This window comes from Phacochoerus africanus, chromosome 6 (assembly GCF_016906955.1).
Source record: "Phacochoerus africanus isolate WHEZ1 chromosome 6, ROS_Pafr_v1, whole genome shotgun sequence".
Taxonomy (NCBI): Eukaryota; Metazoa; Chordata; class Mammalia; order Artiodactyla; family Suidae; genus Phacochoerus; species Phacochoerus africanus.
The window spans coordinates 84,863,178-84,891,037 of record NC_062549.1 but is presented as its reverse complement, the minus strand read 5'-3'; the positions used below and the strand labels follow the sequence as shown (position 1 = coordinate 84,891,037).

The 27,860-nt window shown below is 47.3% G+C and overlaps 1 protein-coding gene across 2 annotated transcripts in view; it reads right to left on the bottom strand.

Moving 5' to 3' along the window:
* FAM78B (family with sequence similarity 78 member B) overlaps positions 1-27,860 on the bottom strand; it is a 91,737-nt gene that overhangs the window by 34,186 nt on the left and 29,691 nt on the right. The window contains exon 1 of one of the 2 annotated variants that reach the window (XM_047784020.1): positions 11,492-11,540. The exons of the other annotated variant lie outside the window; for it this stretch is intronic. Within the exon in view, the coding sequence (XP_047639976.1) occupies positions 11,492-11,499 (8 nt within the window). The 5' untranslated portion in view covers positions 11,500-11,540. Of the gene's footprint in view, positions 1-11,491; positions 11,541-27,860 lie in introns of those variants that run through there. 2 annotated transcript variants of the gene reach the window in all.

Here is a 27,860-nt window from a genome sequence, read left to right as displayed (position 1 = left end):
AAGAGGAATCTGATCAAACAAATGATGCTCAAATCAGTGAGTTGTTGATGTGGCATCGGAAATTTAGGGATCCCACTTATCTCTTATCAGAGTGGCAGGCCTTCAGAGAGGCTCTGGCCCTGCTACGTTGTTCTAGGTAGGCTTCCATACACTCATATTGAACATACCTGCACAGAAATGAGTTGGGGTTTCCTGGTACACAGGGGCTGCTGAATGGAGGGTAAGGAGATGGGGTTGCACGCAGGGAGAGGTGCAGCTGCGAGATCTCAGCTCTGTCACATGGGACGGGGAAACTGGGGGAAGATGCTGCTGTGGCAGGAGCAGGGTTAGGATCCAAATGCATAAGGCAAAGGTCAAACACAGGCCAAAAGGAGGCAGCCCATCAGAATCGGGAACACCTCCAACCGTGCTGGGATCTACCTAACATAATAACATACAGGACAGTAAGTAAATCAAAGAGACACCTCTTATCCACTCACTATTCAGCCAAAGGCCTTCCTCTGTGCACATTCTGTGATGGGGACTTTTGGGGGGTATGATGTATGGCAATGAAAAGACTTCTGTTGCACATGGGAGTTTTGAGGTGTTCACACATGCATTATCTAACTGAATTCTTGAAACCAACTGTGCAGAACCTCCCATTTTGAGGTCGGGAAACTGAGGCTCAGGGAGGGTGTCCTGGGTCACAGCAAATGGCGGAGCTCGGGCTAAAGGCCATTTGTTCACTCACTTATTCACCAGTCAGAGAGTGGCTGGGATTTTTCAGAATGGATTCTGGTGCAGATCTGTCATCTTTTACAAAAGACTGGCAGTTGAGGCCAGAGGATCCAGGGGCCTGCGAGAGGAAGGAACAACTGTTTGGTTGAGGTGGTCTCCCCAGGAAAGTGGCTACTCTCTAGGACACAAGGGAGGAGTAGAAGGTAGAAAAGTGAACCCTTACCTCTTTCAAACTGTGCCTCTCTTTTGCTCAGCTCCCACTAGTCCAGAGACTGATCATACTGGGGAAACTGAGGCAGTCCAGCGTTCACCAATCCCAGTGGAGGTGAGCTCCCACTTCTCACTCTCGTTTCATTTCTACAACATCCCTACCTTACAAACGAGAAAAGCAGGAGAGGAACAAGGGGCAGAAGGCTGCTGTATCCTCTTGCTGCTCTGCAGGTTCCCAGGAGCCCTGACCCGCTACGGGTTTGCCCATCATCTTGCACGTCCTTCCCTCCCACCTCCCCTCAGTTCACCCAGACCCTGATTTTCTCTTTCTTGCACTACTGCAATAATTCCATTTGACAGTAGTTTAAAAATATGTATATATTTAGTGAGTCCCAGCAGTGTTCCAGACTCTGAGCTGGACTCTGGGAGAGAATGATGAGCATGAGTTGGTGCCTGCTCTTCTGTGTGGGACACAACAGGAGAACAGGTGAGTCTGCATGAGGATGCTGAGCAGGGAGAAGTTCAGGTGCAGCGTGAGCACATGGCAGGTGCACCTTGTCCAGCTGAGGGAGGTGGCACTCGTGGGTCAAGGGAGGCGGGAGACCTCTGTGATGACTCCAAGTCAACCATCTTCCTATGAACCCCTCTGAGGGTCCTTTTGAAAATGAAAACTCAAGCAAACAACTCCTCATCTCAAAAGCCTTCAGTGGCACCCTATCACCCACAGAATGAAGGACGGGCTCCTTAGTGAGGCTCCCAAAGTTCTCTGTGCTCTGACTTCATTGTCCACCATGTCCCAATATATCTGCCTGTCTGTCTCCTCCAGAATGGAAGCAGCTATACCCAGGGCCCAGGACAGGGCTGCTGTATATTTAGGCATGTGATGGATTTATCAAAAGAATGAATACACTGGGAGTATCTGTAGTGGCTCAGCAGAAGCAAATCTATCCAGTAACTATGAGGTTGCGGGTTTGATTCCTGGCCTCACACAGTGGGTTGAGGATCTGACATTGCCCTGAGCTGTGGGGTAGGTCGCAGTCGCAGCTTGGATCCTGCATTGCTGTGGCTGTGGTATAGATGGCAGCTGTAGCTCCGATTCAACCCCTAGCCTGGGAACCTCAATATGCCGCAGGGGTGGCCCTAAATAGAAAAAAAAAAAAAAAAAGAATACATTCCTGAGGTCTGAGTCATTGTCCCCAAAGAGAAAGCCAGGTCTGCCTTCCCTTGGGTCTCCTGGTAGGAATGGCCCAAGCCCCCTGCCTCTCTGGTCACCGAGGGGAGACGTTTAATTAGGAGTGGGGCACGTCACTTCTCTGGGAGACAGCTCCACAGCCCTATTTCCTGATCCCAGCCCTGTGGAGAGTTCTTCCTAAATCTTGACACAGAGGACTCCTGGGTCGGTTTGCCTGTCCCTTGAGTTAGAGTCCACAGAAATTCCTTTGGGTGACCTGTCCCTTCCCCTAGTCCTCTGCATCCCAGCCCTAGGAGCCCCAGCTCCCCACTCCCCCCATGCTCTGTACACACCACACATTTAGAAAGTTCTGTGGGACGCTGAACACTCTACTCTTGCCACCAGGATGGGGTTTAAAATGGAGACAAATTCTCCTGTATTAATTTTCAAGGAGAAGCGAAATGCACTTCAAGCAAGAAAATTGGGCATCTGGGAGGGTTTCCAGCCAGGAGATTTCCAGCAGGACTTGAAAAAACCTAGTCCATCCTGCATTGTAATCGAGCGGGGGTGGGGCAGTGGCGTTTACTCCTCTTTCTTTTCCCAAGCCCTGCGCTAGTCACCTTGGAGGACACAGAAATCAAAGACACAGAGCCTGCCCAGGAGAGTACAACAATGTGGATTCCTTATTTTTAAATAGACAACATTGTAGCTCAGATTCTTGGAGGGTTTCTTTCCCCCCCCTCAAAACTCGGAAACGATGGCTGTGCTGGCCAATATCTTAGACTCTGTCTGACCCATGTGGACCCTGAGGGCTCCTGTGTACCAGGGAGATCATCTGGTCTTGTGCAAAAGGTTCCCCTCAGCCTCCTCTAGTTGCTCACACAGAGATGGAGATTCTCAAATTTGGGGGAGGTGGGTAGGGAAGAGGATGAGGGATGAGACAAGGAGGGGCAAGTGGTATCACTGTGCTCTCCAGCTGTAATAAGGAAGCAGCTTTGGGTGGCTTAACATGAAATAGCATCGTTTGTTCATTCATTTTTTAAATTTCTTTGTCTTTTTGCCTTTTCTAGGGCCGCTTCCCGTGGCATATGGAGGTTCCCAGGCTAGGGGTCGAATCGGAGCTGTAGCCACTGGCCTAGACCAGAGCCACAGCAACTCGGGATCCGAGCCTCGTCTGTGACCTAAACCACAGCTCACGGCAACGCTGGATCCTTAACCCACTGAGCAAGGCCAGGGACCGAACCCGAAACCTCATAGTTCCTAGTCGGATTCATTAACCACTGAGCCACGATGGGAACTCCATGTTCATTCATTCTTGGCAAATGTTTGCAGAGTCCCAGGGACAGTTCTAAACTCTGTGGTTGAGTGGGAAGGACTGGAAGTTTGGGGTTAGTAGATGCAAACTACAGCATTTGGAGCGGATAAGGAATGAGATCCTGCTGTATAGAACAGGGAACTATATCTAATCACTTATAATGGAACATGATGGAGGATAATGTGAAAAATAGAATGTATGTATGTGTATAACTGGGTCACTTTGCCGTACAGCAGAAATTGACAGAACACTGTAAATCAACTATAATTTAAAAAATTTAAAAAAAAAAAGAAAAACTAAAGCTCCTGCCTTCAGGGAGCTTCCACTGAAGGGAAGGGAAAATAGACAACAAACAACAAACAAGCAGGAGAAAGGTAATGAGGAATGAGGCTGCTTTTTAAAACAGAGGAGCAGGGAAGGCCTCTTTGGGCATGTTGTCACATTGTCATTTTAAGAAAACATAGGCATGAAGTGAGGGAGAGAGTTTCTCGGATAAGTGGAGGCAGAGGGTTCTGGGCAGAGGGACCAGCAAGGGCAAAGGCCCTGGGGTGGGGAAGCACTTCATGCACTTGAGGTCGGCTTGGGGAAGGTGGGTTGAGGTGAGGTCAGAAGGGTTGTGGATCCAGGAGTGATGTGGATCCTATGGGCCTTGGAAGCCAGGCTGAATGGACTCTGCGTGCCTGCTGTGCAACTTCTACGTGCCAGGCATGTCCTAGGACCTGGGGATATTCCGATGAACAGTCATGGCACTGCCTTCAGGGAGCTTATGGTCTAGGGAAGGATGACAGAGAAAGGGAGTCCAGGACCCTACGGTCAGTGCTAAGGGGGCACTTGGAGGGGCTGAGGTCTTAGGAAAGGCCTTCCAGAGGAGATGATACCAAGGCTGGCGGGAAGAGTTATGAAATAAGCCCAAAGTCGGCTGTGTTCTGGATCCAGTTTTGCCTACGTGTTATTGCAGTCGAGTCCCTGGACTTCTTTGAACCTCTACTTCCTAGTCCATCAAAGGGGAATAATAATACCTAGCTCTCTAAAGAGGAAATGAGGTCACAGGTGTGAAACAAATTTGAATACTAAAGTTCCAGACAGACATAAAACACTGCTATTATTTTATCATACTGTTTTCTCTTTCTAGATGTTTTGTGACTCTGCATGAGACTGCACAGGCTCCTAGCCTCTCTCCCTCCTGCTGGAGCTCAACCAGAGTGGGTGGCTCAGTCTGTGAAGATCTAAGTCAGGCTTCTCAGGTGGAGGCCTGGTTGCATGCCGTGGATGCCATGCACACCATGGCCATCACTAGGGCTCCTGGAGCCACACTTGTGAATTGCTCAAGCATGTGTGCAGACTCCGATTTGAGCAACCAGAACCAGAGATGGGACCTGCCCTTGTTCCCCAGGTCCCAGATGACAGGTGGCCACCTTGCACTGCCATTTTCCTGTATTCAGGAGGGACACACTGCTGCCACATACACTAGGCTTGGCTCTATCCAGAGCTGCATTTCTCAGCCAGACAGGGTCTACTCCAGAGTTCTCGTTGTGGTACAGCATAAGTGAATCTGACTAGTAACTATGAGGTTGCGGGTTCAATCCCTGGCCTCACTCAGTGGGCTAAGGATCTGGCGTTGCTGTGAGCTGGAGTGTAGGTCGCAGACGCAGCTCAGATCTAGTGTTGCTGTGGCTGTGGTGTCGGCCTACAGCTTCAGCTCCGATTTGACCCCTAGCCTGGGGACCTGCATATGCCGTGGGTGGTGACCTAAAAAGCAAAAAAAAAAAAAAAAAAAAGGAGTCTTACTCTTTCTATAAAGAAGGTATGTTTGGAGAGTAAATTTTCATCAACAGACTGGCAAAGTCACAGTTTAACACCAAACAACACCCTAGTGAACACAGAAGGAAGTGTATCCTGTAGTTAAAAAGCCCCATTTTCTATTTCTTTTTTCTGCTTTTTAGGGCCACACCCATGGCATATGGAGGTTCCCAAGCTAGAGGTAAAATCAGAGCTACAGCTGCGAGGTCTATACCACAGCCACAGCAATGCCAGATCCAAGTCACATCTGCAACCTCCACCACAGCTTACAGCAACGCTGGATCCTTAACCCACTGAGCAAGGCCAGGGATTGAACCCATGTCCTCATGGATACCAGTTGGGTTTGTTACTGCTGAGCCACGACGAGAACTCCAAGATTAAAAGCTCTCTTTTCTGGCTCTCTTTAGGAAGAAGAGAGTTTCCTTTCAACAATCCCAAGGCTTTATGTATTTCATCTTCCAGTGTGTTTTCTCCATTCAGATTGTTCTATGAAAAATGAACCCTCCTCAGCTGAAACACCCACTCTCAACTCCTGGGGGGAATACTGGCTGGGTTCAAGTACTGGTTCCATGGCCCTGAGCATTCCTTGGGCCTCAAGGACTATCTGTAAAATGGGTGGGTGAGAACAGATGACCCCAAGGTCTTGGGACCCTGTGTTTCTTTTCCTTTCTTTCTCTTCCTTCCTTCCTTCCTTCCTTCCTTCCTTCCTTCCTTCCTTCCTTCCTTCCTTCCTTCCTCCCTCCCTCCCTTCCTTCTCTCCCTCTCTCTCTCTTTCTTTCTTTGCTATTTTATGGCCACACCCATGGCATATGGAGGTTCCCAGGCTAGGGGTCCAATAAGAGCTGTAGCCACTGGCCTACATGGCAACATAGGATCCGAACCATGTCTGCGACTTATACCACAGCTCACGGCAACACCGGAACCTTAACCCACTGATGGAGGCCAGGGATCGAACCCGCATCCTCATGGATCCTAGTCAGGTTTCTTAACCACTGAGCCATGAAGGGAACTCCCTGGGACCCTGTGTTTCTAAAGGTGCCACTCTGCCATCTTGTCCTGGTTGACAGGTCACCATGTCCCTTGACTCTTATCTTGACTTCTCCCTTGCCGTGGTCTCTTTCTGCTTTCTCCACTCAGTGTAGGGAAGACACAAGTCCCCAAGGAGGATTCTTGCTTAGTTTTGCATTGTGTGGAACATGTAATTTGCTGTTGGGTGCTCAATAACTGGAACAGCAGAATAATAGACAGCCAAATGCAAGTTTTTCTTTGTTCATTTAGATGATCTGCCGTTACAGTCTTGGCATCCCTGATACCGTGTTTCCTCATCAGCACAAGCTGCTGCTTCTCTGATAGGCTAATAACATAAGTATCTATTTATTCCCATCCAAGAAGCATAGTTCCTAGGGCCGCTGTTTCATTCCAACCTTAATGGAACTTATTTTTCTATGGACATATGCCTTCATTAACATAGATTTCTGTCGAGAAGGCAGTTAGCTGTTTTATCCATGGCAAGAATGACTGAACTGTGGGTATATACATAGCCTGAAGGCACTGGGGGGTCTGACTGGTCTGGAAAAGCATGGACTTTATCATTATTATTATTTTTTCTTTTTAGGGCCACACCTGCAACACATGGAAGTTTCCAGGCTAGGCATCGAATCAGAGCAGCAGCCTACACCACAGCCACAGCAGCACTGGATCTGAGCTGCACCTGTGACCTGCACTGTAGCTGGTGGCAACACTGGATCCTTAACCCACTGAGCAAGGCCAGGAGTCGAACCCTCATCATCACAGAGACTATGCTGGGTTCTGAACCGGCTGAGTCACTGTAGGAACTCCAGGAGTGGACTTTTAAGTACCTAAATAGTTAGCACGTATTTTAAACGTTCCTAGATGGATTGGGGTCCAGGCCGCAGGCAGAGCTTACGGATAGTTGGGAAGGGCACAGGGTTGAACCGAGTGGGCTCTGAGAGGTAGAGTTGGGAGTGCAGTTAGGATGGAAAGCTAATGGGCAGTCGTCCAGGAGCGGGACTGCTCCCTCTAAAAGTCTGGGCAAGGGTGAGCCAGCCTGACATGAGGCAGCTGGGGAGGGGGTGGGGAGCCAGAGACAGTGGACCAGGTTTCCATTGGAAGGAAAGAGGTTGGCTTTGAGGCTGAACTTGACAGGAGAAGTGCAAGTCATCTGTGGGAGATGAGGGCAGAAAGAGAGCGTAGCAACAGAACTATGCACAAGGGGGAACAGGCAGGGTGTCACAAGGAAGCAGAGTCTGCCCTCCACAAGAACTTGCTGACAGTATAACAGTGGGAGGGGCCTGGATGGAGCCAGCTGTCTCCTGAGATGAGGTGTTCATTGCAGACTAGGGGTAACCAGGAGTTAGGAACTCACAGAAAGGCTTTGGGATGGAGCAGGTGTTGGTCCCTAAGGCCCTTTAAGCTATAACAGTCTGATATTTTATGAGGTTTTCTTTTTTGGCTGCCCCATGGCATATGGAGTTCCTGGGTCAGGGATCAGATCTGAGCTACAGTTGTGACCTACGCTGCAGCTGCAGCAATGCCAGATCCTTAAGTCACTGGGTCGGGTTGGTGATCGAACCGGGGTCCCAGTGTTCCAGAGACAACGCCAATCCCATTGTGCCACAGTGGGAACTCATCTATGAGACTTTTAAAAGTATATACTAAGATAGCCATTTAATGTGTAATTTCAGTTAATCATATAGCAAGTAAATGAACCAACAATTTCACATTCTGATGGATTTTGTGCCTTCACAAGATAAAACATGGAACTTTAATGCCAGAAAGAATCTTACTGAATATGTTTATTACCTTGAATGAGGTGATGATTTCATGGGCTATGCACATGACCAAACTCATCAAATTAAGTATTAAATATGTACAGTTTTTTGTATATCAATTATACTTCATTAAAGCTGTTAATGAAAAATTGTGAATTAAAAAAAAGGAACTGATTGGTCATCTAATCCATGACTGACCTGCTGCCGGTTTCTTCACATAAAGTTTTACTGGAACAGCAACGCCCATTAGTTTACATATTGTCTTTGCTGTTTTTGTGCAACAGTGGCAGAGCTGAGTAGTTGCAACAATGACCACATGGTCTGTGAAGCCTAAAATGTTTGTTTGGCCTCCCCATGGCATACAGAGTTCCAGGGCCTGAGCCACAGCGTTGCAATGCAGGATCCTTAACCCACTGTGCTTGAGCCACAGTGGGAACTCCCCTAAAATGTTCATTATCCAGCCCTTTAGATGAAAAGTTTGCCACCCTTCAGTCTAATCCAATCCCCCATTTTACAGGTAAGAAAACAGAGGCTGGCATAGTTAAGGGACTCCCTTTGGGTTGAGCTAGTGGATTGAGTCAGGACAAGAACCACAGTATCTGGCCCTCAGGCCTGGGTCAGTGCAGTGTCCCAATCCTGGCTGCTGTGTGCACTAGCACTTCTGCACCACCACGTTCCTATTTCACAGACACAGAGCCCGAGGGGCAGAGGTGGACTGCCCGGTCACTCGGCTCACCCACCAGCCAAGCGATGGGCCTCACACTTGCGAGTTCTAACCCTGCAGAGCTGGCTCTAAACTCCACTCCAGGAAGGCTGGGGCCTTGGGAGGCAGTGAGAGCTTCTAAGACAAGTGCTCATCCAGTTTCCAGCCCCTCTCAGCATTAGCATTCACCTTCTGTTATCCAACAAAAGGACACATTTACAACTGTCTCGAGTTCAACTTGAAAATCCTTTTCACAGGTTTCCAGGGAAATTACTCCAAGCAGCCCTGATGGGTTGAAATGATTTTAACACACCTAGTTGCCTTCAATTCCTTTGGTGGCCTCGGCTACAAACAGCAAAACATATGAGTACCTGATATTTACCTTCCTTTGAAATAAGAGATTCCAAAGGAGATGATGCAAAGGGAGGGGTAGAAAAAAAACAACAGCCCTATCTACCCACGATCGTATTTAAACGGACAAACAGCCAATCTGAGGCCCAGATCAGGCCTCCACTTTCCACGTGGGAGATTTCCCAGACTGACAAGAATCAATCAGACTATTAGAATGATCTACATTTGGTCCAGGAGAGTGTAAATTGAAAGCCAGCCCCCACTTTCACCCTTCTCCCAGCTGCCTCCCTCAGAGGCAGTTTTCCTTCTCCTTGCCACTTATAAGCCCTTAAAATGTTCACATTCCCACTTCTATTACACATCTCTCTTGGACAGATAAGAATGAATATTCATGCAGGAGATTAAAGTGCATCAGCCATCCTAAGCGGTCAAGAGAATAAAGGAGGAGGGTTGTTAAGTGGCCACATGAGACTTCCCAAACCTTGCCAAGGCGATACACTTGACATGTGTGTGGTTTCCTGGGCTCATAGGGGCTCCTGCCTGGCGACACACAAGCTTGAATTTCAAGGGTGACACTTCTCAGCCAAGGGAGGAAAGCTAAGGCTGAGCGAGATGACGAATCAACAGAGGCTGCTCTGCTTGGGGCTCAGCCAGTGGACCTACTGTTACTTGTACCTTTGAACTCAGCCCATCCCCCTTGGTGGCGTCAGGTCCTCACAACTTAAAGATGAGAACCAGCAGGTATTGTGTCAGGCTGGGTGGGGTGCTGGGTATCAAAGATAAATAAAATCTTGTCTTCACATTTATTGAGACTCTATCTGTACCAGGTCTTGTGCTAAGGGCTTTGCACATGCTGTCTCTTTAAATCCTTGCACAGTCATAAAGTCAGCATGATTACTCTCATTTTATACATGTAGCACCCACAGCTCAGAGAAGTTAAGTAACTGATCCAAAGATGCACAGCAACTAAATGGTGGAACTGGGCTTTGAACCCGTGTGTGTCTGGGTGCTTTCTATTGCACCATACCATCTCCAAAAGCTGGAGATTTTCTTTCACGCAGCTGCTCGCTGACTGTACCTCACCCACTTAGGAGGGCGCCCTGTAGCTGCAGGAAGATGGGTTCGAGGAACAGATGCATTGTTTGTACAGCACATCATGTTGAAATCAGAGCCAGTGGAAACACCGAAGGTCATTAGGAGAGAGGAGACAGAGGAGTGAGATGAGGAGAAAACGAACCCGATTTGTGTGGAAATACAATTGTTTATGCTGGTGTGAATTATGTAGATTGATCTTGGCTGGGGAGAGTGCCAGATGTACAGATAACTGTGCTCAGTCAGACCCCAGGGGCTCCGGAAAGGGGTCTCCGAGGGCCAGAGCCGGGGATGCTGAAGATAGCAAAACACAAGATTCCAGCTGGATCTGCAGTGAGGTGAGTGGAGAAAACAGGCAGAGCTAAAAGCCATTTCCAAAAGAAGGGGGGCTGGGGAGCAAAGAACCTCCATTGACAGGCCACAGTTAACCAGGGTGAGTCGATGAACACTCAAGGCAGGAAGGGTCGGCCTGACTCCAGAACCCCTGGCTGCATCTGCACACACCGTTTATTTTGTTCTTCTTCTTTTTTTTTTTTTTTTTTTTTTGCTTTTTAGGGTTGCACTTGTGGCACTTGGCAGTTCCCAGGCTAGGGATCAAATTGGAGCGGCAGCTGCTGGCCTACACCACAGGCACGTCAACATGGGATCCGAGCTGTGTCTGTGACCTACACCACAGCTCATGGCAATGCAGGATCCCTGATCCACTGAGCAAGGCCAGGGATCAAACCCGAATCCTAGTGGATACTAGCCAGATTCGTTTTCACCGTGCCACAATGGGAACTCCTTGTTCTTTACAGCTAAGTTTCCAACACTTCTGCCTTTTCTCTACTTAGCCAGTCTGCAGAGCGAGAGGAAGTGAGAAAGCAAATCCATACAGACACACCATCACCTCCAGGTGCTGGTCCCCAGAGCATCAGATCACAGCATCAAATCCCTCTTCACCACCGTACCACTACATTCCCCCAAACCCCCTAAAACTGTCAGGGTCTAGGGCAAGAATTTTTTTTTAAAAGCCCATACACTATATGACTAAATATTTAAAACGTAAAAATCAAGCCTACAAATTGCTAAATAAACTATGTGGTCTTCTCCGACCTTGACAACTCTATAGTTTCATGTCTGAAAGACCAGATTCAAATTTCAAATTCTCAGACTCTACAGAGTTCTGGTGGACAATGGTGGTGTAGGGTGGCACTCATGCGGGGGTGTCCATGAGGAGACACACACACACACACACACACACACACACACACACATGCGCGCGCGCGCATTATCAAGGGCCATGAGGGGCCACATACGCACAGGTGTAGACACCAAGGTCCACAGGAGGCTGATCATACCTGGGCATGGACACCAAAGTCCACAGGTCCAGTTCCACCCATACGATCTCCTTTTGGTCACTTAGGGCCTCTGGGGGCTCCCAAGGTAGTGCAGTCCACCCTCAGGAGGCAGATCTGGGAAAAGGTCCTGAAGAGTCCTGGAAGTGGGTATGAGGCTGTTTCAGTAAGGAATTCTGGAGTCCTGGTACCTGAGCATAGTCTGGAAGGAGGAGTCCAGACATGCCTGATTGGCCTTTCAGGACTTTGTACCCTGTGGGGCGCACGGCCCTCTAAAGCAGGGGGCCCAGGACAAGGGTCTAAGAGTGGAAACGATCTTCTCTCACACCCACTGAGCACCATGTACTAACAGTTATCCCAGGGATTTTACGTGGGTTAACTTAGTAAGTCTCACAACACTACGGGCTAGGTACCACTACCATTGCCATACCACAGATGAGGAACTTGAGACACAGAGCAGGTAAGCAACTTGCTCAAGGTTGTAAGTGATGGAGTGGACTGTCTGGCTGCAGGCCCTCACTCCTATCTGCCACTCACACCCCTCCTCATAAGGTAGAGCCCTCCTTCGGGGCACATAAGGCTCACTCAGCAGCCTCCCAGAGGGATGCACAGCCCTCAAGGCAACTCCCAATCAGGCCCTACACTGCACCTGGTGTGTACATGTTGCCTACGTTCCTCAATGTTCAGAACAGCTCTCTGTTACATACTTGCATCTCTGATTACTTTGCTGAATCACAGATTAATTCCCAGACCTGTGTGGTGGACTTGCTGAAGCATCAGTCTGAAGAACTGGAAGTGATTAAGAAGATGGATTTTTTTTTTTCTTGTCTCAGCCAAGACAAGAAGTAGAATCTTCTCTAAGGCAGGGGATAAGCATGGTCTGAGGGCACCTATGGCTTGATGCCATAGCTGATAACCAGAAGAAGGCTGTTCTGCTCAGGACACAGATCCTCCTGAAGTGTGAGAGGTGGAACACACGCCAGATGAGCAAGGATTCTAGCAGCCAGTGATGGTAGCTGCTCTGAAACTGGGGGCAGTACCAACCAAAGAAAACATCTGTACCTCCTCTTGCTTCTCTTACAAGTGCAACCCACCTCTATTTAAATCAGATAAAAAATGTGAAGGAAAACACCATCAGCTTGATATCTACATATGTTTGTAAAGTTTATTATCCAATGCTGTGTCACCCAACTTACATCCTAGATAATCACAGATGTCAGACTAGAAATAACAGCAACACCCTCAAATGGTTAAAAAAAAAATTCTATCTAAAGATGAGAATCACCACGAAGCTTGGCTCAAATCCTCCTCTTCCTTAGCAGTTGCATGGCGCTGTGTATGTCACTTGATCTTCCTGGACCTCGGCATTCTCACCTATAAAATGGGGATTGAACGTGTCTACCAGGATTATTGTGAGAATTAAATGAAATGATGTTTGTAAAATCTCTGGTATATAGAATGTACCTTTTCTTAAACTTTTTCTTTTCTTTCAAAAATTGTTTCATTGAATGGTTCTTCAAATTCTATTGTACTTTATGGAGTTCCCATCGTGACCCAGGGGTAATGAATCTGACTAGTATCCATGAGTATTGGGGTTCGATCCCTGGCCTTGCTCAGTGGGTTCAGGATCCAGCATTGCCGTGAACTATGGCGTGAGTCACAGATGCAGCTTGGGATCCCGAGTTGCTGTGGCTGTGGCACAGACTGGCAGCTATAGCTCTGATTTGACCCCTAGCCTGGGAATTTCCATATGTCGTGGGTGCGGCCCTCAAAAAAAAAAAAAAGACAAAAAATATTCTATAGCACTTTACAATTTTCAAAAGTTTCACAGACATGATTTCGTATAATCCCACAATAACTCTTTTTTCTTTTTCTTCTCTACCCCTACATTTCCCCTCCCCTGTTACCTCTCCCCAATGGAAACCACTAGTTTGTTTTCTGTATCTGTGAGTCTGCTTCTTTTTTTTTGTATTCACCAGTTTGTTGCACTTTTTAGATTCCACATATAAGTGATACCATACAGTATTTGTCTTTCTCTGTCTGACTTATTTCATTGAGTGTAACGCCCTCCAAGCCCATCCATGTTGCTGCAAAGGGAAAAATTTCAATCTTTTTTATGGCTGAGTAGTATTCCATTGTATGTGCATACCATATGTTCTGTATCCATTTTTCTGTTGATGGATACTGAGTTTGTTTCCATAGAAGTTACTTTCAAAATGCTACTTCCCCACTCTTAGGCCATTTCCCTTCTACTCTTCCTTCTCTGGAGCCTCTGCTCTCTGTCTTTAGGATTTCATGGGCAAGTTGTTCACATCTAGGGAAGGCCCTTCCCTGTGTGGGGCAAACACAGTCAGGCTGGGAGCCCTGGAGGAAGGTACAAAAGCAGTAGAGGCCAGGGCCTGCCATCTTTTTTTTTTTTTCCTGCTTTTTAGGGCCGCACAGGTGGCATTTGGAAGTTCCCAGACTAGGTGTTGAATCAAAGCTGCAGCTGCCATGGCTACAGCAACACTGGACCTGAGCTGCATCTGTGACCCACACCACAGCTCACAGCCACACTGCAGCGAGGCCAGGGTTTGAACCCGAGTCCTTATGGATACTAGTCATACTCGTTGGGTTTGTTACTGCTGAGCCACAAACCTGCTTTTGATGAGGAACCCCTCTAAGGAAGGTGGGAAAATAGACAAACACATTTAAAACAAACCCCTAGGTAGTGACAGCAGAGCACTGGGGGTCAGACCTGATGCGGTGAGGTGACAGTGTGTCTAGCAGACAGGGTTCGCAGCAAAGGGAGGAGAGAGGTTCTCGCTGCCTCTGCTGCTTCCAGGCCTTGACCTTCCTGCCAGGTCAGCCCTACCACACACCAGACCACGTGCAGCTGGTCCAGGGACCTCAGGCCCTGGGCATAATGGGCAGAGATACGGCTGACAGTCCATCGGGGTCTGGCTCCCCCTGCTCTTGGCCGCCTCAGCTGACGGCCTCTGGTTTCTCAGGTCGGCCTGTCATCTCTGGCCCCACTTCAATTACCTGAGGTCAGGCCCTCACCATTTCTCTCCTAGACAAGGATGGCAGCCCATAACCGGTGTCCCCATCTCCAACCTTCCTCGCTAATCCATCCACCATGGTGCTGTCAGGCTGATGTCTCTGAAAGGCCCAACCGACCCCAATTTAACACCCTTCAATAGTTCCTCACAGCTCAGAGGATGAAATCACAGCTCCTTGATGTGGTCTATTAGTCAGGCCTTTTTCATTTGCAAATGTCAGAAACCCACTTGAAGAAGCCCAGATTTTAAAAAACAGGCTTGGGAGTTCCTGTTGTGGCTCAGTGGTTAATGAACCCGACAAGTATCCATGAGAACGCAGGTCTGATCGCTGGCCTTGCTCAGTGCATTAAGTATCTAGCGTTGCCATGTGCTGTGGTGTAGGTCCCAGACGTGGCTTGGATCCCATGTTGCTGTGGCTGTGGCCTAGGCGGGCAGCTACATCTCCAATCGACCCCTGGAACCTCCATGTGCCTCGGGTGTGGCTCTAAAAAGACAAAAGACAAAAAAATAAAAAAATAAAATAAAATAAAGAACAGGTTGGCTAGCAAGAAAGTGGGGAAGTTCACGACATGGAAAGAAGGACCACAGGAACCTGGGCAGCTTCTAGACCTGAGGGGCCAGGACTGGGGATCACGCCACAGGTCAGGAAGAGGCCCTCAGTCACCCAGAACCACACTCCTCCAGCAACAAGCCACCAGAGGCAGTGGCCTGATCCACCCTGGCCCCAGCGGACATCCCAGGGGCCATTATGATTGGCCAGCTAGGGCACACGCCCATCCCTAACTCTTGTGGCCAGTGAACGGGGAAGGTGACTGGTACCTAGGCCTAGACGAAGCAGGAAGACAAGTGGGATCTGGGCTAAAAGAAGTCAGGAGAAGGCTGCTGAGCTGATGAACGCCCCCCGCCATGATCTGACCTCATTTCAGCCTCATCCCTCAATGTCCTGCCTGGAACCTTACACAACAGCAACACCAGCCTCCTTGCTGTTGCTAGTACACTCCGGTATGTTGTGCTCGTGATTTCCAACACCCCTTTCCTGGACCATCTTCCACTTTCTTGGCTTGGCTTCTTCATCCTTCTAGATTCAGCTCATGCCACCTCTTCCAGGAAGCCTTCCCAGATTCAAGTCTCTCTGGGGGGCTCCTAGCACACCTGTGCATCTTTAGAGCACTTATTACAGAATAACACTAAACACTAATCTTGACAATAAAAAACAAAACATATATAATATTCACTATATGCCAGACACTGCTCTAGGCACTTGACATACCTCAATTTCCTCCTCACAATAACCCTATGAGGTAGGCACTATGATTAGTCCTCATTTTATGAAGCAAAGAAACTGAGATATAATGGTTTATGTAACTTTCCCAAGTTCACAGAGCTAAATAGTAGCAGAGCCAAGTTCGAACGCTGGACCCACGGCTCTGAGTCTGTGCTCCTAATTACTGCCTCTAGAAATGGCTTGAAGAAACTCCATTGGCTTTGCTGGGCTGTGAGCCCTCAAGGGCAGGGATGGTGACAGTCATCCTCCTGTGCCTAGTGATGGCTGAGCTGGCACTCATGGAATACTGTGCTATAGAACTCAGCAGAAGTTTCTCTGTTGGGTGACTGGAGGAGGAAGAAAGAAGGGGAAAAAGCTACTTGGGCCCCTGGGAGCTGGATTTTGCAAGGGTGTGGAAGGAAAGGGGTCAGGGGAGTCCTGCCCCACCTCACCTGTGTCCTGGAGGACATGGTATTGGGGAGGTGGGGGTGAGCACAGACACCAAACAACCTGTGCAAAGCCCTGGTGCCCACCAAGCTGTTTCTGTGGAATGTCTCTGGCTGACTCAGCCGCACTTTCTCTCTCCAACTTATCTCCATATTCTTTAAGCAAATCTGGCTTCCCCTAAGTTCGCTGAGACTTGCCTACTGGCACAAAAAAGGAGGCTTGTGCACTGAGCTCTCACAATCACAGTTCTTTTCCACGCAGAACTTGATAAGGCCAGCATGACTGGGGTGTGCCATGCTAGGGGGATTCTCCCTGGAGCTGTGACATTTCTCTAGCTGTATGTTCTTACAGTAGCTGGACTGACAGACAGGCAGGTCCCTGACTGACCCTCCTTCTCTCTTTCTTTCTTTATTTTTTTTTTGCTTTTTAGGGCCAGACCCATGGCATATGGAAGTTCCCAGGCCAGGAGTAGAATGGAAGTTCCCAGGCTAGGGGTAGAATAGGAGCTGCAGCTGCCAGCCTACACTACAGCCACAGCAATGCTGGATCCGAGCTGCATCTGTGACCTACACCGTAGCTCACAGCAATGCTGGATCTAACCCACAGAGAGGGGCCAGGGATCGAAACTGTGTCCTCATGGACACTGGATTGATTACTGCTGAGCCACAATGGGAACTCTTTTTTTTCCCACTATCTTTCCTTTATTTTTTATTTTTTGTCTTTTTGCCTTTTCTAGGGCCGCTTCCCGCGGCATATGGAGGTTCCCAGGCTAGGGGTCTAATCGAAGCTGTAGCTACTGGCCCATGCCAGAGCCACAGTGACTCGGGATCCAAGCTGCGTCTGCGACCTCCACCACAGCTCACGGCAATGCTGGATCCTTAACCCACTGAGCAAGGCCAGGAATTGAATCCACAACCTCATGGTTCCTAGTCGGATTCGTTAACCACTGCGTCACGACGGGAACTCCCAGAACAGGAATTCTCTTGCGGCTTAGTGGGTTAAGTAAGGATCTGGGAACTCCTTACCATCATTCTTTTAAATAAACTACCAAATGCTCCCCGATTTGGTTTCTCCAGTTGTATACTGAAAGTGACTCTGATAACCTGCCCCAGTGGGTCATCATGCTCCATAAAATGGCCTATTTATGTACACCAGGAAAGTGGGTGGCAAGGGGGGCCTGTGCCCATAATGGATGGGCCACAGCACATGGCCTGTGTTTCCCTCCAGTAGGACCTGAACTCAGTACAACCCAACAGCAAATGAATCAATATGAAAGTCAGATACAATGAGAGCAGCCTTCTATTGAGTCCCTGCTGTGGGTCAGGCTTTAACTAAGCTATTAACAAATATTATCTAATTTAATCCTCGTAAATCTGTGTTAATCCTTTTAACAATGCAACTGAGCACCTGTACATCAGCAGTGAACAAAACAAAGATCTCTGACTTGTGTACAGATGGCAAGCAATCAACATACTAAACAAGTGATAACCCACAAGGTAAACCATGACTAGGTTGGGGAAAATACTATGGATACAATAGGAGAGCAGAGAAGAGGTACCGGGGGTGCTGGGGGATGGTCCAGGGAGGCCTCATTGAGAAGATGGTAACTGAGCAAAAATTTGTTGGAAGTGAGGGAATTGGCCATGCGAATATTGGGGGGAAGATTATGCTGGACAAAGAGACGGCCAGTGTGAAGGCTTGAGGATGGGAGGGTGACAGGGGGTGCTCAGGGAGTGGTGAGGAGGCCAGGGAGGTCCAGGGTGAGAAAGATGAAGAGAACAGGTAAGGAGATGCCATATGAGGTAGGGCCTTGTGGGCCATAAGGCAAGTACCATTATTATCTCCATTTTACAGATGAGGAAACTGAGGTAGATAAAGGTTATGCCTGAGGTGACATGTCTTCTAAGTATCAGAGCTGGGAATTAACCAGCTCTCACCACACCCACAGCCCACATGCATATCCTAACACTATATACCCACTGGCAGCACTTGGCAAACCAGGAATTTTCTTGATATCCTCCCAGTGTCCACCCAATTAGGCTGGGTGGGACCCAAGACTCAGAAGTTTCTGAACTTGAAAGGCATCTTAGAGATCTCCTTATCCAGTTCTGGCATTGTGGAATGAACACCAGACTTTGAGATTGAAGCCTGGGTGTTCTGTCTCACTGGGTGGCTGGACATATGACATATGACATGTATCCTTACCTATAAAATGGAAACAATCACCCCTGCCTCATAGGGTTGTGCAGATTAAACGAAATGATATATGTACCAGGGCTCTGAAAAATGCTGACAGTTCCTCTTTTCCCCCCTATCTCCCTCCCCAGCATCTTGGAGCTGCAGTCAGTGACAATCTGTCTCAAGTTCAACCCTGCCTCAGAGACAGGATATGCATTAATCGCCTCCACCCCAATCACCACCAATCCAGCAGGGAGCTTGGAGTTTCCCTGGGTCTGTGGAGCATCACCCCCTTTATCTGTCCCCATACATGGCGAGTCCACTGTGATCTGGTGCTCCAGGGGTCCCCAACTTGGAGTCTCTGAAGTCCCTCTCCCATCAGCTAGGGTCCTACTGTATGTTCCTGGAGCTTTCTTTAAAGTGTTAGACACACAGTAGGTGCTTAATAAATGGTTGTGAGGGATACTACTAGAAATGGAACTCATGACCTAAAAATGTCTTGCCAGTTTGAACAGACATTGGCAAAGGGAAACTTGCTGGTATAAAGAGAGAGATTTAATTCACACAATTCACAAATATGTCTGATCAGCCACTGCACCTGTATGTAGGGAAGTCCTTGAAACAGCTACACCATGATCACAGAGCATATAGATGGCCTGCTGGGGTTAACTCACGGGCTGCGGATGGTACCAAGATCACACTTCACCTGCAACAGCCCTGGTTGGGCAGATGGCAAACTGATCTGCACAAAATTACTGAGCATGCACCCATGATAATCTTGGAAATAATCAGTATAAAACGTAAAGCCATCATATGTGACAGGGCATTTTGCTATTGGATTAAAAAAAACAACCTGTGTAGTTGGCCTTCCAGGTATAAGCTTTATTGTAGGAATATTGGAAAACTTGTATAAAATAAACGCTTAGGACACTGGAGCTAAAGGAAATGTGTAAGCCGAGAAATAGGAGACCTCAGCCAACAAATATCATTTTGACACCCTAATTAGACCTATTCCCAGGAGCTAAACTTTTCTTCTTTGCATGGCATCTCCTTTCATTCCTGTATTTATTCCTCTAGTTAATTATTTAATTCATTCTGCATTCATTTATTTACTCCTCATTTATTTTATTTATTCCCCAGTCACTTATTTCATGCACTTTATTTTCTTCCTCCCTTATTGGTTCCTCACTCCATGGCAGCCCTAATCAGCAGTGAAATGGACCAGAGAAAGCCTGTGGCAGAGCAAAAGAAGCCAACGGGATGGACTTGACAGAAGTCACCAGGTGGCAGGAGTTTGGACTGGCAGTCAGGGGACTGGGGCTCCCGTCCTTGCACTTGCACATAGGAGCTGGGTGGCCGTGGATGAGTCAGAATCTCTCCAAATCTCAGTCTGCTACAAAGCAGGGGCTTATACCTATGCTACTCTCCATTGTGACAGTCGACTGGGCTAACGCGGATGAAAAGGCTTGATCAATTGTGAGAAGCTATCCACACGTAAGGCACTGTTCTTTGATCATCTGCTGGAGAATAAAGGAGAGAAGCATTCACAGCTGCTTCCCACTGTCAATATTCATAAATCGGAGCCAGGGGACTTGATCCTTGGGTCTCTCCTTCTACTTTCCCCCGAGAGCCAACCTGGCACAGGCTGTCAGCAAGAGTGGCTGAGGCAGGATCACCTTCTTTCCTGTGTCAGCTCCACAGATGTACAGAGCACCCCTTTTAACTGGATAGGCAATAAATATTAATGACTACACATGTATGAAGGGTGGAAGATGGATGGGTGTCCTGGGAGCCATCCCTTTGATTGTCCCTTCTTAGATGCATTGAAGGATCTCAACATCATAACCGTAGAGGTTGCTGGAATAAAATTGAAGGGGGTGTGGGGGAGGGAAAATAAGCCAAAGCTGGGTCACCTGCTGGGGGCACAAGTTGGGAATGTGACAGAGGTGTCCCTGGGTGGGGTAGAAGTCATTTGTGGGAACATAAACATGGCGATAGCTGCTCACACACTCAAGGGTCCAGGCTGTTTTCCTGCCTGGGTGTGTGAGCAGCGGCAAGAAGCCCAGCTGAATCAATTTGGGTTCAGGGCCCCTGCTGTGGGCACACCCCTGGGTATATAGATTTAGAGTGTCCCCATGCATTGTTAGAATATTAGGAAAAAAACCAGCATACAGCATATGCTCTGTGTGCAATTCTGCTCCTGCTGTTAACTTAGTTAATTCCAAACTCTGATTCTTTCTCGCATAAAAGGTGCTTTGCACACAGGGACTCAGGCCCCAGGCTGTGCTTCTTTTCTTTTTTTCACTGAATGTTATTTTTTTGAGGGTCATATAAACAGCCCCTAAAAAAAAAAAAGATAAATGGATTTGAGCAGCCCATCTCCACTGAGCAAACAAAGCACTGAGCAAAGGATTGAGTGCTTTTTCCCACAGGAAGTGCATGAGACTGTCAGGCATGGTTGCAGAAGGATTTGGGAAAACCACACATTTAATGCTTTTCTCTGGCCCCCCTCCCAGGCCCAAAGTTCCAGATTCCTAGTCTTTCCTCTGTCTCCTCCTGTTCTATTAATGGAAGCCCCTTTCTCGGGGATCAGATTCAAAATTGTAGTTCCCTCTCCCTCCTTCCTTCTTCCTTCCCCCACCCCAAGAACTGTTGTTTCTCCCTCTGTACTTTCTCCTCCAATTCCTCGCCTGCCTACTCCCACCACTATTACTCTAGTCTGGTCCCCCAGTCATCTTGTGCTTGGCCTCTCCTCATTTCAATTCACTGCACTCCTTAATCACAGCTCAGACCAAGCCATCTCACTGCTCAGAAACCTTCCATGGCTCCCCATTGCCAACCAAGGTAAGGACAACCTGCAAACGTGGCTTTCAGAGCCTTCATAAGCTAGCCAGAGGGCCTTATCTCCTGCTGCCTTGTCCTCTAGCCCTATGTGCTTCTCTGCCCTTAATCATGCTGCTCCCTACTGAAGTTCCAGTCAAGTTCAGGGCCTTTCCCAAACCAGCACCTCTTCCATGAAGCCTTTTCTGTCTGCTACCCCAGCACCTCTTTCTAGTCTCAGTTATGTACACCCTGTATTCCAGTCATTTCTGTGCTTAAATATTCCTCCCACTGGAATTTATCACCCATGAAAATAGGCACAGCTACTCATCTTTCTGGCTCTTCACACACAGTAGATATTAAACACATTAAAAGGAGACTTACTTGAATTGCATGAAGTGCAGACTTCTCAAGGAAGTTGATGGACCATGTAGAGGTCTGATAATAGAAGATGCTGCTTCTACTTTCTGCTTCTACAGAATTATAGTCAAATCAGAGAAGACCAAAGTGCTTAGGGATGGTGATGACAACGATGCTGTGCTCTATTTGCACATACTGTTATTTAGTGTATCTGAACAATCCTATAATAAATGCAGTGGTTCTCAAATGGGGGAAGTTTTGCCCACTATAGGACATTTGGCAATGTCTGGAGACAATTTTGGTTGTTGTCACAAGAGGGAAATGCTGCTGGCATCTAGTGGGTAGAGGCCTGGCATGCTGCTGAACATGCTATAATGCACAGGATGGCACTACTACAGCCCCCATTGAAGAATTGTTTGGGGCCAAAATGTCAATACTAAGTCTGTTGAAAAATCCTGGATTAATGTAAAACAGGCATTATTAACCCCATAATTCATATGAAGAAACTGAGGCACACATAGGTCAGGTGGTATCCCAAGATAACACAGCTCAAGTGGCAGAAAAGGGTTTAAACTCCAGGTCCATGAGTCTCAGTCCTGTGTTCTTCCTTCTAGACTATAAATTCATCTGCACAGCCAGAAAGCATGGCAGGAACTCAGAAGCACTGGACCTGACCGAGATGCTATTATTAAGCCTGGTAGATGTCAAAGTGACCACAAGGGTGTGGGCCCATGCAAGATAACTTGGTCTACCACCCCCTCTCCTGCTCAAGGATGCCTTTCTTTTCTTTTTTTCTTTTTTCTTGTCTTTTTAGGGCATATGGAGGTTCCCAGGCTAGGGGTCAAATTGGAGCTGTAGCCATTGGCCTAAGCCACAGAGCAATGCCAGATCCGAGCCACCTCTGTGACCTACACCACAGCTCAGGGTAACGCCAGATCCTTAACCTACAGAGCAAGGCCAGGGATTGAACCTGCATCCCCATGGATGCTAGTCAGATTTGTTTCCACTGAGCCACAACGGGAACTCCAAGGATGCTTTTCTATAGCTCCTCCAAATTGAGCAACACAGGAGGAGGCAATGCCGGCAGCCTAGAGGACATCAGACTCCCATGCCAGTAGCAGGACCAGACTGCTCGAGGGTTGAAGCAACTCCACTGGACCATGTTGGGAAGGATGCCAGAGAGAGGGAAATACTTCCCCTCCCATCAGTGGCTAAGTGAACCCTCCAGTAGACAGTGCTCTTCAGAGAACAAATAGCATCAAGGTTGTTTTTCCTTGCTCAAAGTGCAGTATGAAGCCTGGGAAGCTGCCCAAGGAAAGTCAATATCCAGTGATGGGAAAGTCGTGCTGGGAAACCCTACACTGAGGCTGGGTCATGGAATTCCTTGACTCCAGAGAGCAGAGGGATAGCATGCTGGCCTGCAGTGCTTGACAGACACAGATGCCACTTCTTCTGAGCATTCAGGTCCATGTCCCAAAACCTACCATCTGCAGGAGAGTGCTGGGATGGAAAGGGGCTGAGGAAGACTGAAGGGGAGAGCAGAGGCTTGGGAACCATGACCACTTCCTTAAGTATTTACAGCTCAGCCATGTGGATCTGAGAGTAGGCACATCTTGGGGGATCTCATGAGAACTGGAGATTCCTGGAGAGCACAGAATTGGACAGATTTGGGCTCAATATGAGAAAGAATAGAGACAACTGTATAAAACTGCATGAAGTTCCATATCACTGGGACTCAGGGTAAGGTGGATGATCTCTAAGGAATGTTGGGAAAAGTTCCCAATTGGATACCTCCAAAATCCTGTGTGTTTTATGAAAGAAAAAGCAAGGTTATAGGGGAATGTGCTAATTATACGGCCTACGCTTATGACCTGTCTAGGATGAGAGATGTGACTTTACAAAGCCCTGCTCCCACACCGCAGGAGACATTCAGCTGAATGCAGAAGACCTAGGTCTTAAATGGTGCAGTGACAATGACATATATGTATTGCTTTCACTCTGACCAAAGCTGTTAACTTCAGTTGAGAAAAACTTTGGTTCAATCTGAAGCTAAAGCCGGGAAACTCAGAAAAACTCACCTAAGTGCCGTTTTCCCCAGTTTAAAAAATTTGTTAGGAAATGTCTCTAGTATAAGCACAACAGGCTATGAAGACTGGGCATTAGCTGCCAGTATTAAAAAAAAACGTAATAAAATGAATATGACATGTTCAGTGATGTCATTACTATTGCATAACATGGAGATTAAGGAGTTCGCATAAACAAGTGAAAGGTGTTTGTTTTTTCTGTTCTCACATTGTTACTTAGGGGAATGCATCTAAAACTTCCCTCTCCTCCAACACTCACAGTATGAAGAAAATGACACAGTGAAGTTGACAGACATTTGCCCAAGTTCAAAATCTGGCACTGCAATTTAACAGTGTGACCTCAGGCAAGTTATGTAATTTTCATGTTGTAGTTCCCTCTTCTGTGAAACGAGGATGCTACTATGACTGACCTTTACAGGGAAACTGCCAAGGATGAAATGAGGTGTTTGCATCAGGCACAGTGAGTGGCTGCTGAATGTCAGCCCCCATTACAATGGGCTTGGGTGCCATGTGTTATCTCCCATGTCCTCGTACCACCATAAGGTGTAGCAGAGGGAGATTCCTGTCCCCCATTCCTTCAGTGCATGATTCCCAGCTAACAGTTGTTCCCTCTTGCCAAAGTGTTCTAATTAAACAAAGATTCTCACGTTAGGATGAAGGCCCCAGGTTCAAAAGCCAATCGCTTCCAGCTGTCTTTTCTGAAGGAACCACTATAAAGTATACTATATTTGGGGAGTTCTCATCATCTAGCAGCAGAAATGAATCCAACTAGGAACCATGAGGTTCGATCCCTAGCCTCGTTCAGCAGGTTAAGGATTCGGCATTGCCATGAGTTGTGGTGTAGGTCATAGACATGGTTAGGATCTGGCATTGCTGTGGCTGTGGCGTAGGCTGGCGGCTACTGCTGTGATTAGACCCCTAGCCTGGGAACCTCCATATGCTACGGATCCAGCCCTAAAAAGACAAAATAAAAATAATAATAAAGTATACTATATTCATCAACTATGGGAACCAGTAAGGTCAGCTTTGTTGCTAATGGCCCCAAAGTATCATTAGATAAACAGTGACTTGAGTTATAAGACCAGCTCATCCATCTTATAATGCTTTCAGTGATGAGGCGTTCCCGTCGTGGAGCAGTGGTTAATGAATTGATCTAGGAACCATGAGGTTGCGGGGTCGGTCCCTGGCCTTGCTCGATGGGTTAAGGATCGGGCATTGCCATGAGCTGTGGTGTGGGTCGCAGATGCGGCTTGGATCCCATGTTGCTGTGGCTCTGGTGTAGGCCGGCGGCTACAGCTCCAATTAGACCCCTAGCCTGGGAACCTCCATATGCCATGAGAGCGGCCCAAGAAATGGCAAAAAGACCAAAAAAAAAAAAAAAAACTTGCAGTGATGAAACAATGCTTTCTATCTACTGGCTTCCCAAGATGATTCATGATGAGAGTAGGAAGGGCAGTTTGTAGAGGTGTCCACTGTCCTATTTATCTCTTCAGGGATATAGGAACAATATCTGGGGCCAGTCCAAGGTCATCAGCAGTGCTGGCGATTTGTTGGGCAACTTGTGCTTCCAACAACGAGGGAAAGTATGGGTTGTTTATTAAACTGGCAGGATCTTGGCAGGAAAAGGGCAGTGCTGACTCTGGGAATGACTAAGTGGCCCACGTCTTATCTTTGAGACCAGGATTTTTGCTAGCATCTTCTCTTGGCTTCATGTAAGGTGAACAAAGGCTGAGCTTCACAGAACTGAATGTCCTGATCCAGTGGCTGCATGCAATGGATGAAACTCCTAATAAGGCCCTCTTTGGTTTTCCTTATGAGCAGGTTACAAGACCTCTCAGGAGAGGATGCTTCTTGTTTTTGCGTAACTTTAGGTTTAGAGTTCTCTTTCCCAAACTACACGCAAAGGTACAATTTCTTAAAAGACCCTGCAATTTGCATACTCTGCCCGCAGGTGGCAGTGATGCGAACCAAACTATAAGACATCTATTTCATGAGGGCACCTCTCCCCAAACTCCACGTGTCTAACAGTTACTTCCATTGATTTATTAAAATGTATATAACTTTTAAACAGTATTAATCTGAAAAGTAGAACAAGCTTAAAGAAAAAACCCACAGATTTAACGTGGAACGCTGAATCTGATTTTTGGTGGTTAGGAATGTTTTCTGCTGTTAATCTCATGCCTATTTAATTGCAGCCTTCTTTGCACACTGCGGGCTGCAAGCTGCTGGCTGCAACCTCTCCCAGGCTGCTTCCTTCAGCTGCACTGGCTTCTCCTTCCCTGACCACAGCTACTCATGAAGAGCTTGCCATTAAAATCATCCTGCTCTGGGAGTTCCCATCGTGGCGCAGTGGTTGACGAATCCGACTAGGAACCATGAGGTTGTGGGTTCGGTCCCTGCCCTTGCTCAGTGGGTTAACGATCCGGCGTTGCCGTGAGCTGTGGTGTAGGTTGCAGACACGGCTCGGATCCCGCGTTGCTGTGGCTCTGGCGTAGGCTGGCAGCTACAGCTCCGATTAGACCCATAGCCTGGAACCTCCATATGCCGCGGGAGCGGCGCAAAGAAATAGCAAAAAGCCAAAAAGCCAAAAAAAAAAAAAAATCATCCTGCTCTGGAGCTCCCATCTCCTTTCTCTAATTATTTATTGAGTACTTACTCTGTACCAGGACAGAACACTTTATGCCACTAATCTCATGTCAGCCTCACCACAACCCTACAGGTTCCATGTTATTATGTCCATTTTACCATTTGAAAGACTGGGATCTGCTGGTAACTGAGTCTTATCTGAACTCAGATTTTTGCCTGTTGCTTACATACACTGTGAGCTCCCCACTCTCTTTCTCTCACTTCCTCTACCAGGTTCAAAGAAATGGAAGTTACGGGGCGTTTCCTGATGCCAACATGGGTTTCCTTGCACTGTCTCTACAATGTTCATTTCCTGTCCGAAGAGGTAAATCCTCCACTTTATCCTTTTTGAAAAATAAGGCAAAACAGTTCCTCCACCCCATGATTCTTTTGTTCGAGGAAGTCCCTGAATATTTATTTACAGATTCATAAAATTTTACCACCAATGGGATCTCCAAAGGCATTGCACTGAACTCCCTTTTTTTGAGATATGAAAAGCAAGGCAGGAGAACTGCAGTGACACCCTAGGGCTAAGCAACTAGTTAGTGGAAGAGGCAGGACGGGTGCTCAGGTGTCCTGTCTTCTGGGTGGACTGTAGTGCCTCTAGGTTTTCCAAATCATTGCAGAGAGTTCTGAAGATGTGGCTGATTGAAAGAGATCAGAACCATCAACAACAACAAAAAAAAAAACAAAGGAACAAAAAGAGAAAGAAAAGCTAGAAGTGAAACTAGTTAAAGTGGCTTAAAAAGAATGGAGCATGAGAACTTAAAGCACTCAGGTGGGTGCTTCAACATTCACCCCACCTTACCCAGAGCCCCTGATGGTGGTGTCAGAGAGGGTCATAGAGGAGTCATCTATAATGTTAACTTGAAGCCATTTAGAAAAATGTTCCCTAACTTCCTTTTAATAACCCAATTTATATCTGTCATCCGTGACTCTCTCAAAGTTCATTCCTAGAATCTATTTATAATTTCAACCCATACCGCTTCGAGGAGTAACGATTTTCACACATTTACTACCTACAGCGTAAAGTACTACTTCCTTTTATTTGGCCTAAAACTATCAAGCTCTCTGGCTGTGCTCAGCGGGTCAGGATGAGAAGCCATTAACATCTTTCACCTGAAGAATTACTTTTTAACGAAGCTAATTAAGTCTACAATGAACACAGGTATGTTTATTATGAAAAAACATTAATTAGGCCAATTTGGAGGTTCCTGCAAATTTCCTGAAAGAGTTCACTCCACTGACAGGCCCTTACCTTCTCCAGATGACTTCCAGGTAGGACTTGCTTCAGTAGGAATTTTCTTTAGACACCTATGTGGACATGGTTTCTGTCTGCCCCAGAAGAAAGATGAAAATAGTCCGAGGGGCAGGAATACATAATCTCTAATTAGAGTATTTATAGCAATGATATCTTGAAGGTGTATTCTTTTGTTTTCAAAGTCCAAAGCTCTGAAAACAACTGCTTGCTGAACAAAGGTATGTTGGGAATGGTTAACCGACTGAAATGTCTAAAGCTGGGAGATGGGATAGCAGGAAACCTTCACGTTACA